At 42.0% G+C, this 13,488-nt stretch overlaps 1 protein-coding gene across 9 annotated transcripts in view; it reads left to right on the forward strand.

Moving 5' to 3' along the window:
- The window catches only part of inpp4b (inositol polyphosphate-4-phosphatase type II B), an 805,146-nt gene that overhangs the window by 687,218 nt on the left and 104,440 nt on the right, over window positions 1-13,488 (forward strand). For all 9 annotated transcript variants that reach the window (XM_063046598.1, XM_063046596.1, XM_063046599.1 and 6 more), the window contains one exon: window positions 378-485. In XM_063046598.1, coding sequence (XP_062902668.1) covers window positions 378-485 — 108 coding nt within the window. The remainder of the gene's footprint in view (window positions 1-377; window positions 486-13,488) is intronic.

Here is a 13,488-nt window from a genome sequence, read left to right on the forward strand (position 1 = left end):
ACCTCCACCACTGCATTATGTCTTCTATATCCAAATAAATTTTGAATCCAATCTACTATCAATAATATACAATCTAATCTACTAAGTCTCCATGTACCTCGAGTACCTTGATCTTTTGGATATCCCAAACGCTTTAATCTTCTTGATAAGTGATTAAAGGTGCCGCGAGACTAAGACGTTATTACAACAAGGCATGCTGATTCAATTCACATTACAAAGTATCTCTCTTTCACTCTCTGTGCATCAAGATCCCAGATACAGTACATGTAGGCAGATGGAGACCACACTGGCAATATCAGACAACAGGTGGGCCCAGGAAGACTTAGCCCTTCTTCCTCCTTGTGACCTAAATTGTTTGATGTGTTTTTGATTTGCAGGGTCATCATTTAAACCAAGCTGCAGCAGAGGGGAGAAGAAGCTTGAATTTGTTCCAGTTAACCTGCATTTACAGCGAATGCAAATTCAGAACAGTTCTGCCAAAACAGGTCAGGATATTTTTGTTAAGTTCATCGTTGTCCTGCAGCACAGCTTTTAAATGATAATGGCTAATATTCTCTTGACATGCAGCAAGATGCCAGATACAGTACGTGCAGGCAGATGGAGACCACACTATCAATATCAGACAACAGGCTGGGCCTAGGAAAACCTGGCCCATCACCGTGTGATGGGTCAGCAAATGTTTTGTTTGCAGGCCCACCGCTGGAAATTCAGAAGCCATGATATGTGCTATTGAATCGGCTTTACATGTATTGAGGCTTGTGGAGGAAACCTCACAAGTTCAGGGACTTGCTTGGAGAGAGAGTTGAAGTTTGGGATTTGGAGAAGTATGTGGATTTATTCAAAGGTAATGTTAAATGTATTCAAAATTACTGTAATGATCATTTTAACGTGTATTTTGTTGACCTTAAAGAATAAATTGAAAATGTTAACTTCAGCTTTCCTCTGGATGCTGTAAAGGTAAAGGGCTGAAGAAGAAAAAATCTGATAGGCGAAGGAGTGGACCTGGGAGAAAGGGAAGGAGGAGGGACCTCAGAGGGAGGTGATGGGCAGGTTAGGAGAAGAGCAGCAGCAACAGGGGAGGCAGCATATGGAGTTGGAAAAAAAGAGAAGAGGGAGGGGGGAGAAAAGACTAGAAGTTAGCCAAGTCATTGTTCATGCTGTCGTGTTGGAGGCTACCCGGATGAAATGTGAGGTATTACTCCTCCAACCGGATGGTGGCAGTAGAGGAGGCCATGGACGGACATGTCAGAATGGGAATGGGAGGTAGAATTAAAATGTGCGGACACCAGAAAATCCCACTTTTTGCGGCAGACAGAGCAAAGGTGACCAACAAAGTAGACCCCAATCTATGTTGGCTCTCACCAATGTAGAGGATTCTGCAACAGGGAGCACCATGTACAGAAAGTGACCCTACCAGACTCCCAGATGAACTGTTGCCTCACCTGGAAGCACCTTTTCTCTGTCCACCACACTTCATCGAGCACTTTCTCTCTGTCCATCACATTCCAAACAATCCTTCCAGATCTATACAGACCTGCTCCACGGTCAATCTAACCCTTCTTACACAGCCCAGAACCCCCCATTTTTCATACATCTATATATCTATCTAAACGTTTCTTAAAATCCCTCGTATATCAGCCTCGACCACCACCCACAGCAGTGTGTTTCAGTCACTTCCCGCTTTCTATGTTGAAAACAGTCCGACCTTTGACATCTCCCCTAAAGTTTCCTCCACTCGCTATAAATGGATGTCCTCTAGTATTAGCCACTGCTACCCTGGGGAAAAGTCATGTCAGTCCACTCTATCTATCCCTCTCATAATCTTGAACACCTCTATCAAGTTGCCTCTCATCCTCCTTTGCTCCATAGAGAAAAGCCTTCGCTCACTCAACCTTTCTTTACAAGACATATTCTTTAATCCAGGCATCACCCTGCTAGTACTCCTATGCATCCTCTTTAAAGCTTTCACATCCTTCCTATAATGGCTTTGGAGGCTGAGCAGAGAAGGTTCGCAAGGTTGATTCCAGAGATGAGGAGGTTAACTATGAGGAGAGATTGAGTTACTTGGGACGGTACTTGCTGAAATTCAGACAAATGAGGGAGATCTTATAGAAGCATACACTTTATTGTCGCCAAACAATTGGTACTAGGACGTACAATCATCACAGCGATATTTGATTCTGCGCTTCACACTCCCTGGATTACAAATATTAAATATTAAAAATATTAAAAATAGTTAAATTAGTAAATTTAAAAAATTTAAATTATAAATCATAAATAGAAAATAGAAAAATGGGAAGTAAGGTAGTGCAAAAAAACCGAGAGGCAGATCTGGATATTTGGAGGGTATGGCCCAGATCCGGGTCAGGATCTGTTCGGCAGTCTAATCACAGTTGGAAAGAAGCTGTTCCCAAATCTGGCCGTATGAGTCTTCAAGCTCCTGAGCCTTCTCCCGGAGGGAAGAGGGATGAAAAGTCTGTTGGCTGGGTGGGTCATGTCCTTGATTATCCTGGCAGCACTGCTCTGACAACGTGCGGTGTAAAGTGAGTCCACGGACAGAAGATTGGTTTGTGTGATGTGCTGCACCATGCTCACGATCTTCTGCAGCTTCTTCCGGTCTTGGACAGGACAACTTCCATACCAGGGTGAGATGCACCCGAGAAGAATGCTTTCTACGGTGCATCTATAAAAATTAGTGAGGGTTTTAGGGGACAGGCCAAATTTCTTTGGCTTTCTCAGGAAGTAAAGGCGCTGGTGGGCCTTCTTGGCAGTGAACTCTGCCTGGTTGGACCAAGTCAGGTCATTTGTGATATTGACCCTGAAGAACTTAAGGCTTTCGACCTGTTCCACTAGTGCACCACCGATGTAAATGGGGCTGTGTGGTCTGCTACTCCTTCTGAAGTCAACAACCAATTCCTTCGTCTTGCTGACGTTGAGGGATAGGTTATTGTCTTCACACCTAGCCACCAGGTTCTTAATTTCCTCTCTGTACTCAAACTCATCATTACCCGAGATACGGCCTACAATTGTTGTGTCATCAGCAAACTTATATATTGAGTTAGATGGAAACTTGGCTACACAATCATGGGTGTACATTGAGTACAGCAGGGGGCTGAGTACACAGCCTTGTGGGGCACCGGTGCTCAGAGTGATTGTAGAGGAGAGCTTGTCCCCTATTTTTACACTCTGGGTCCTGTCTGTGAGGAAGTTGAAGATCCAGCTGCAGATCTGAGTGCTAAGGCCCAAGTTCCGGAGCTTAGGAATCAGTTTATTTGGAATGATGGTATTAAATGCAGAGCTGTAGTCAATGAAAAGGAGCCTTACTTATGCGTCTTTATTCTCCAGGTGTTCTAAGGAGGAAGGTAGGGCCAGAGAGATGGCATCTGCCGTTGGCCTGTTGCTCCAGTAGGCAAATTGCAAAGCGTCGAGGTTGACTGGTAGGCTGTGGTTGATGTGTGCCATAACCAATCTCTCGAAGCACTTCATGGCAATTGATGTCAGAGCCACAGGTCGATAGTCATTCAGGCATGCCACCTTGCTCTTCTTCGGCACTGGGATTATTGTTGCCTTCTTAAAACACGAGGGGATCTTAGACTGAAGCAAGGAGTATTTGAAAATGTCAGCAAACACTCCAGCTAGCTTGCTTGCACAGGCCTGGAGAACCTGTCCTGGGACACCATTTGGGCCCGTCGCCTTCCTTGGATTTATCTTCAGGAAGGCCCTTCGAACATCCTCCTCGGTGACGATGAATCTCTGTGCCACCAGGTCCGGTTCATCCGGAGGGAGCAGGATGCTTCTCTTCTGTTCGAATCTTGCATAGAATATGTTAAGTTCGTCAGGAAGAGAAGCGCCACAGTTTTTGATATTCCCAGCCTTTTCTTTGTGCCCAGTGATCTCATTTAGACCCTGCCATAGGCTACAGGCATCCCTTTGGTTAGCCTGGGCTTCCAACTTGGCTCGATATTGCCTCCTGGCGCCCTTAATGGCTTTCCGGAGTTCACGCTTGGATTCCATGTAGCGACTGGTATCCCTGAACCTAAAAGCTGCAGGTCTAGCCTTTAAAAGGGACTTGACCTCATAATTCATCCAAGGTTTCTGATTAGGGAATCCCCGGATCACCTTGCGAGACACACAGTCCTCCGTGCATTTCCAAATAAAGTCCGTGACAGCTGAGGCATACTCATCGAGGTTAGCTGCTGAGTCCTTGAATACTAACCAGTCCACCGATTCAAAGCAGTCACGGAGGACCTCATCCGTTTCCTCCATCCAATGCGACACTACTTTTGACACCGTGACCACCCGCTTCAGTTTCTGTTTGTAAGTCAGGAGGAGGAGTACGGCCTGATGGTCCGATTTTCCGAAGTGAGGTCGTGGGATGGAACGATAGGCATCCTTGACTGCTGTGTAGCAGTGGTCAAGTATATTCGGGCCTCTAGTGGGGCAGGAGACATGTTGGTATAACTTTGGCAGCGCCTTTCTGATGTTGGTCTGGTTAAAGTCCCCAGCTGTAATGAGCAAAGCCTCCGGATACCTGGTCACAAGTTCACTGATGTTGGCATACAGTATGTTCAGAGCACACTCCACGTCCGCCTGGGGGGGAATGTAGACTGCTGTCAGTATGACCGAGGTGAATTCCCATGGCAGATAGTAGGGACGACATTTCACCGACAGGTGTTCCAGGTCCGGGCTGCAGGAGCTTGTCAGTGCCACTGTGTCCGAGCACCACGCAGTGTTGATCAGTAGGCAGACACCACCTCCCCTCGTCTTGCCCGAAGTCGCCGTGTGGTCCAGCCCTCCGGTCGGATGGCACAGTCGGGGGTGGCAGGGGAGAGCCAGATCTCGGTGAAACAGAATACACAGCAGTGCTGCATCTCCCTGCAGTAGGTGAGTCTCCCTTTAAGATTATCCACCTTGTTCTCTATGGCTTGCACATTCTCTAGTAGGATGGTGGGCATAGGGACCCTGAAGCCCCTCAGCTTCAATCTGACCAGCAGCCCAGCTCTTTTCCCAGGCTTCCTTGGTAAGTTGTGCATCTTTCCAGGTCTCCATCGATGCAGTGTGTTGTTGTCAGCTCTTTGAGGTAGCTGGACGCGTCCCACGGGAATTGATCAGCCGGTCGCGTCATTGTGCGCTCCGGGTCGGGCCGAGTAATGGGGGAGGCTCCGCTGCCACTACCAGCTGCCAGGGGCCCGGGCTGTCGATTGGGTCAGGCCCCAATGCCGACACTTAATCCCAGATGGTCGGGCTCCTTGCTGAAACAAGTCCATATACCGAGTCATGGTTGCGGAGGCCTCCGCTTCAGCCGAGCCTCAGGCTCGATTTCCGAGGTCAGTAGTGTAGGCCTCACTTCCGGCAACTGTGGATGGCCACCAACGGGGCTTTACGGTGGTCGCTCGGGGGAAGCGTCTGGGGCACCTTGAGGTCTCCGCCGTCACTTCTCTGTGGTCGTCTGCTCCGGAGAGGTGCTGGTCGGAATGGGCCGTGTCTCCAAGCGCTCCGGCTCAGTAGCAGACCGCGGGTCTCCGGGAATGTGGTGCGCCTCGTTGGTCGGGTCCAGGTGCGGTCCGGAATTTAAGAAGCAGTTCTGGTGCGGTGGTCTCCAGCTGGGTCAGTAGCTTCACCAGGGTGTTGTTGATCTTTATCTTGCTAAATTGGAGGTTTAGAAGGGTTTCTCAGGTATAGGATAGTGAAGAGGGCATATAAAATTATAAAGAGAGATAAGATAGAGACAAGAATGTTGTTTCCACTGATGTCAGACTGGAACCAGGGGACACAGCCTCAGGATTCGGGGGGAACAGATTTTGGATAGAGATGAGGAGAAACTGCTTTTCCCAGAGAGTAATGCATCTATGGAATTCTGTGCCCAGGACAGCAGTGGGGGCTACCTTATGTGAATATGTTTGAAACACAATTAAATAGAATTTTGTTTAACAGAGCAATTAAGGGTTATTGGGAAAAGGCAGGTGAATACAGCTGTGTCTCTGGCCAGACCAACCATGAGTTTATTGAATAGCGGGTCATGATTGGCGGGCCAGATAGCTTACTCGTCCCAATTTTTATGTTCTGATGAGGCAATCAGAACTGAACCCAATACTCTAAGTGTGGGTTAACCAGAGTTTTATAGAGCTGCAACATTAACTTGCGACTCTTGAATTCAATTCACCGATTAATGAAGGCCAGCACACCATACACCTTCTTAACAACCCTATCAACCTGCACAGCAACTTTGAAGGATCTATGGACTTAGACTGCAAGATTTTCGGTTCCTCCAGACTTCTAAGCATCCTGCCATTAACCCTGTGCTCTGCCTTCAAGTTAGATCTTCCAAAATGTCTCACTTCACACTTTACCAGATTCATCTCCATCTGCCACTGCTTTACCCAGCTGTGCACTCTGTCTATATCCCAACAACAGCATTCTTCATCACCCACAACACCACCAACCTTCATGTCATCTGCAAACTTACAAACACACTCTTCCACATCCTCATCCATAAAAATCAAAAAGTGTAGGGGTTCCAGAACAGATCCCTACAGAACACCACTAGCCACTGATCTCCAGGAAGATACACTCCATCTACTGCCACCTTCTGTCTTCTGTGGGCAAGTAAATTCCAAATCCGCACAGGCAAGTTTCCATGGTTCCCATACCTGATGATTTCTTAATGAGTCCACCATGGGGAACCTTGTCGAACGCCTTACTACTTTTATCAATTTGTGCCGTTGCCTCCTTGAAAACCTCAATCAGGCTCATGAGGCATGACCTGCCTCACAAAACCAGACCCCTTATGTAGGACAATCCCCTTTGTCTGGTGTTTGGAGCTTAATGTAAGTTCTACTCTTGCAGGGGGAAAAAGAAGCATATGATAGGTGCAGGCAACCACAATCAAGTAACTCCTTTGAGGGGTATGGAGTGTTTAAACTATAAGACACAGGTTCCCAACCTTTTTTATGCCATTGGGCCCTACAATAACTGAGGGGCCCATGAACCCCAGTTTGGGAAGCCCTGCGTAGAGGAGCAGAATTAGGCTATTTGACTTATCAAGTCTGCTCTGCCTTTCTATCATAGCTGATTTATTATCTCTCTCAACCCCATCCTCCTGCCTTCGCCACGTAATCTTTGATGCCCTGCCTAATGAAGAACCCATCAACCTCCGCAAGGAGAGTAATTATGAAAGAAATCAGGAGAGCAGGTGAGATGACAGACAATCCTAGGAGCAAGAGTGTATCTAGGGAGAAGTGCATCTGCTTAGGGTCCAGAAGGGTATTCTTTGTGTGGAGCCCTAAATGAATACTTTGCTTCTGTAAAAGCTCTGCAGGATGGTGAGCGAGGTAATGCATTTTGGGGCATATTCAGTAAATGGTAGAGCACTAAGGAATGTTGAACAAAAACCTAGAAGTCCAAATCTATCGTTCCTCAAAGGTGGCAATATAGATTGATAAGGTAGTAAAGAAGGTCAAGAGCTAAGGGCATAAAATGCAAGAGCTGGAATGTTATAACCTTATGAAGCACTGGTTAGGTTGCACTTAATTGTGTGCATTCAAGTTGCAGCTCAAAAGGAAAGATGCAATTGCACAGGAGGGACTGCAGATATTATTCATCAGGATGTTTCCTGGATTCGATGACTTTAATTATGGGGAGAGATTGGATAAGCTGGCTTGTTTTTTCCTAGAATTGAGGAGGCCTAGAGGTGAGCTGATAGAAGTACATAGGATTATGAGGGGCATGAACAGGGTAAATGGTCAAAATCTATTTATTCCAAAGGGGACAGTTTATCAGAAACAAAAAGAAATTGGTCTTAGTTGAGAGAAAGGATATTGAAAGGATTCAGAGGGGTAGGATTGTTTTTATACAGAGAGTATTTAATGCTTGGATACTGCTGCCTGAGAAGGAGGAAATGGATACATGTATTACACTTAAAAGGCATTTAAATAAACACTTAATGTCAGCAAAGCATTGAAGGATAAGGACCTAATGAATGTGAAGACATTAGTGTAGTAGACAAAGAAAGTCAGCATGGACATGGTGGTCTAAAAGGCCCATTTCTGTAATGTGTGACTCTGACTAACCTGAAGCCACATCGGTATCTTCACTGTTAATCTTTCCCAGAATTTTATCAAGTATAGGCTTCTGTAGCCACCAATAATACTTTGAGCAGATTTATCTAGACTGTATCTTTCTGTTTCTTTTTTTTTCACTACTTCATAACCCCCTGTTCTTCATCCTGGCTCACTCCCCCATGTGCCTGGCCGTGTTATAATAGATTAAGAATGTTAGGTCTGTGCACTGTTCTCGTCTAAATTCTGATGCCAGCAAATTCCCATAAATAAAACTTATACCAAATTCAGGATGAAATGTTGGTCATGCCACAGGGCAGAAATTCCTGATATTCTGTAAGTCGTTCTATAAAACTAGTTAGGAAGTCAGACAGGGTATCAGTAATGAGATAAAGTTTGAGCATAAATGCTCTCCTTGGCAATAATATCCGGATCTCAAAGACAAGATCAGCAGCAAAAGGATTCTTTCATATTAGACCATGGGCTCTGTGAATGCCATTCCAAATAATCGAAACTTGACAGGTCCAGATTTTGCTTGGTTATTCAAGAGCAGTGAAATTATGTCCCACATTATTGATCTAGGCAATGGTAACAGCTGTCTCTGAATTCCTTCGCCTTAAGCCATCAGTACAAGATTTATTTTTAAATTACAATCTTTCTATTCAGTGGCATGGATAAATTTAAGGTTTGAGGGCAGATATAGCTTTTCACGTAGTTGGTGTTGTTGCTACTAGAATAGGGCACTACCCGATTGTTTTTTAATTCATTAGAATTGATAACATTTGATGATCATTTCTGCCACTGGTCAGTATGTTTGTTTTAATACTTTTATCACAAGGGGAAATTAACTTTAGTTATTCAGGTTTTGCAAGGCTTCCACTTAACCATTTTGCTGCTGAAGTCTAATTATGTTCATGGTTTTTACCATGTTAGTGCAACCTGTTTTCCAAATGAGCTTTCTACAACTTTCTATAATTATTGTCTTTGGCTTTCAATCAAGAAGTTGCAGTGGATACTATTTCTACCTGTGATTTTATTTTATGTATTGGAATGAAGCTAGAAAATAAGTTAATGGACAAGATGATTGGATTTCTGTAATATTACTCCATTTTGTCGAGTTATTTTTGCATATTTAGTTTGTCAGTCTTAATATAATTCTCATGTAGTTTGTATGAGTCACACATTGCTTCACGCTGCAGATAAAGCTAGTAGCTTTGAGCTCAATTGACATTGGCACATTTGCAAAGTATGTTAAATACCTCCATCAAAAAGACAACTTCATTAAAAAAGTTAGAACTGTTATGTTGATTACACATTTTGTACAATAGTTAATGCATTATTTCCTAAATGATTATTGTTAAGCATGGATCCCAGCCTCCATTGGCGAGTTATCCTTAAAAATCATAGTTAATCAATTAATTTATTTTTGATATCATAATCTCATGTTTATAAAGTATGAAGATTTTTTTTTTAATGTCTGTTTTAGCTTGAGTCTCCTGCTATTGAAAGGAATACATATATTCAGGTTTGGTAGAAGAGTTATGTGCTGTTTTTCTTACAGCATGTTATGATTCTATCGGTGAGAAAGATGTGAATAATCTACAGGAAACAGCAAAATCAATATCTTATCAGAGGTGGCAGCTGAAAATCACTTACGGTACATAGCCAAGCTTAAAATATTAAAAACTTGTTTAACCTCATCACAGTTGTATTAGAAACCAATGAATCAATGGACAATTGGAGCTTGTTAAAGAATGTGTATGAAGGTAGTTGGGAAGCCAAAAAGATATTAAACAATTTAATAAATCAAAGTTGAGTTTATTGTCATATGTTCAGGTACATGTGTGCACAGGTAAAATTAAAAACATACTTACAGGCATATCACATGGATGTAGTATTTACAAAAAAATTAAACATAACCTATATACAAATTTTGCAAAAAGAATCCACAATTGGAACAAAAATGTAAGCAGGAGAGATTTTGTAGATGCTGGAAATCTTGAGCAATGCACACAAAATTTTGGAGGTACTCAGCAAGTCGGGCAACTTCTATAGAGGGGAATAAATAGTCGACATTTCAGCCTGTGACCTTGTTTCAGATCGATGCTGATGAAAGGTCAAGGAAAGCCCAAAACATCAACTGTTTATTTCCTTCCTTAGATACGGCCTGACTTTTTGAGTTCCTCTCGCATTTTGTGTGTAGAGCAAAACAAATGTTTTTTTTATATGTATAATCTACTTAATCAGTAAAAAGGTGCCAGAAAGAATGGAAGTGATGTCGGAGGAGGATGGAAGAGATTGCAAGTTTTAGGACTGGGGATAAATATGGAGTTTAAGTAATAAATACGTTTGGTAAACACTTAAAGAGAGGAATTGGGGAATGAGAACTTGCATTGGATATTCATATTTTCATGGAGCAGAGAGAGTTGCAAGAGAACATATCAAAATGACACATTGTAGTTGGAAAGAAAACATTGAAGGAAAATATAGTTACTAGAGAGCACAGAATGCGAAGGAAAAGTATCTACATGGGATATTGATGATATGCAGTTGCAATGTGAAGTTTTAGCCAACTTGTTACATAATAAGTACTGGGCACATAGGAGAGATGGTTACTAGTATTGTAATAATGGTACAATACTGTCAATCCGAAGAGATACCTGGGCATAGAACAAACAAAATGACAGGAAATTAGATAGTTCTGTGAGTACACATGTATATTCTGCTGTCAGGTGGCCATAAACAAATCAAGATTTCCAATGATTTGCTGTTTGATTGAGCTTAAGAAAGCATAGATAGGAAAGTCTGGTATAAAACAGGTTATCCCAAACAAGTGCATCATTGCTAGTTTTTAGGAATAAATTGGTAAAAGCATTAATAAAAGACTGAATAGAAAGGAAAGGTATATGCAGCTTAAGCTTTGCATTCATTTCAATTGCATTCTTGCAAATCAGAGTGCTGTAAAAGTCAGTTAATCTGGCATGATCAGGACTTTTGTGGTTCTGGATGAGATAATTTTCCAGATGATCAGTTTTTATGCTATTACTATTCCAAAAGATTTTATTTTATTTTTTTTAAAAAGCTGTCACACTGTAGAATAATACAATTACAGAGAATGTGATTAAGTTTAAAGAGAATATGGGAAACATGTCACTGCATTTAAAGAGAACCATGTACGTTGCAGAGGAGCTTGGGAAGCAGAGCTGGGTAAGTTTGAAGTACAGAAGTAAGTGAGTTTAAGGCAAATGTGGGAACTACAGGCCCTGTAAATGGAAAGGGAGCCTGGGAACCACAGCCTCACTGAGACAGATGCCAAACCATTGGGATTTTTGAATTAGAATCAGAATCAGAGGCAGGTTATTAGGTTTTTACTGTTAAAATTTAACATTATTTACTCTTCTAAATGTGTCTCCTTTTCTGAAAGCACAGGTCTTTGAGTTCCTTTAAAACTGTATGTTCACTGATACTTGTTTCAATTAAGTTTTTTTTTAATGTTGGAACTTTGCTGTAATCCCTGATGGGTTATCTGAGAGACAAATAACACATCAAGATGTTTGATCAAGTTCTTGCTTACTTGATTCAAGTTGATCTTTCAATGAAAGAATTATTGTTGATTCTGCAATCTTCTCAATTCCATCCTCCAGCCATTGATTTCTAAGACTCCTAGCATCATCTGACTGAAATTCAGACAGAGAAATTGCAACTTTTATGCTGTCCAGCCCATATATTGAAAGCATCATGAAGAGCAGTTACTTGCACATGTCTTAGCTGCTTGACTGCATGTCTATTTAAGCTTATATCTATTCAGACCCCCTTTCATACCTCTCCACATGATTATTCCAGTGCTTTCTGTGCTAGCCATTCACATTGCATTTTACTTACCTCATATCAGCTCATTGTTAAGTTGCTCCTTAGTTTTAGCAATGTCTTCCTTGATTTCAGGTACCTCTATTGCCACAGCCATTCTCCCACTCTATAACATCTCTCAACCACCCACCTTCCTCCTGCCCCTCTTGCTTTCAAACCATTCCTGAGTTTTATTGTTAAAATTGTTGCTGATGGCTAAGTTCTGGAGTTTCTTTGCCAGGTTTCTCTGCCTTTCTATTTTTCTTTCTGTTGTACATGCCTTAAAACCTATCTTTTTGCTTCAGGTTTTGCTCAGTTTATCTTGTACCTTCTTAGCTGACTTGTTATATTTTGGTACTTTTTTTTCTTCTTTAATCAGATTCTTTTGAGTTTCTTGCTTTGTGGCTACCTGTGAGCAAGCAAACCTCAAGACTGATGTCAAGTTAATCTTGAATCTAGTTCTCTGTTCAATTACCTTGATTTGTTTTGTTTCACTTCGCTGAAGATAATATCTAAGTATAAGCTGTAGCTCAAACACCGTGGGAACATGGGTGCTTTCTGCTATGTTTTGTAGCTCCAAAACTTTAATCTAATTAAAAGTAAAAGATTGAGAGTACAAAGTGCGAGTCTAACTTTGTTTTTACTTTAAGCGAGGTGGTGTAATGACGTATGTAATTCAGGTACTTTTACATTTAGCCCATAATGGATTATTTAATTGAACAAGAATGCTTAATTAAACAATATATTTACAATATTACTCAAATACTTCTGAAGTGTTAAATACACAGCATTCCTCCTGGCTTAGCTCTAAACTCCAACCCAATATAGAATGAATCTCAACTTACACTGGGCAAAGGGTATTGATCTATTTTAATACTGGGTTGATGCTGATCTTTAAAATCACCACAGATCCTGACAGATCCATTCTTTGTGCTACTGGGTCCACTGGCATTGCCTATGGGCTCCGCTCAACTTTGGAAAGAATTCCTTCAGCCTCCATGTGATCTAGCTCACTGGCTACTTTATCACAGATGGTATAAGGCATGAAGAACCAAATGAGCTTTGCAAAACCTGGGTGTGGCCTATTCATTTATTATACCCTTGATATGTTTGAATTTTCCAATGCCATCCTTGAACACTGATATGACATCATCCAGCACCTCCTTAATTTACTTTCAGTTGGCCTTATTGCCAGGTAGGTGACATGCAAGGTGGATGGCTCTCCAATCCAGTTGTAATTGTTTCCGTAAGTCGCAATGCTGAATCTCCTGTTTTTACCATATACAAGTCCAATGTGGCTTGTTGGTTGCTGTATTTCACTGTAACGAATGTCATTTCCACAGGAGTTATCTTTCCTTCAGGCTTCAGCTCAATATCTCTGAGATGCCATTCAAACTCATTTTCAATTATACTTTATACTTTATTGTCGCCAAGCAATTGATGCTAGAATGTACAATCATCACAGCGATATTTGATTCTGCGCTTCCCGCTCCCTGGATTACAAATATTAAATATTAAAAATAGTAAACATTAGTAAATATTAACAATTTTAATTATAAATCATAAATAGAAAATAGAAAAATGG

This window comes from Mobula hypostoma, chromosome 4 (genome assembly GCF_963921235.1).
Source record: "Mobula hypostoma chromosome 4, sMobHyp1.1, whole genome shotgun sequence".
Classification (NCBI taxonomy): domain Eukaryota; kingdom Metazoa; phylum Chordata; class Chondrichthyes; order Myliobatiformes; family Myliobatidae; genus Mobula; species Mobula hypostoma.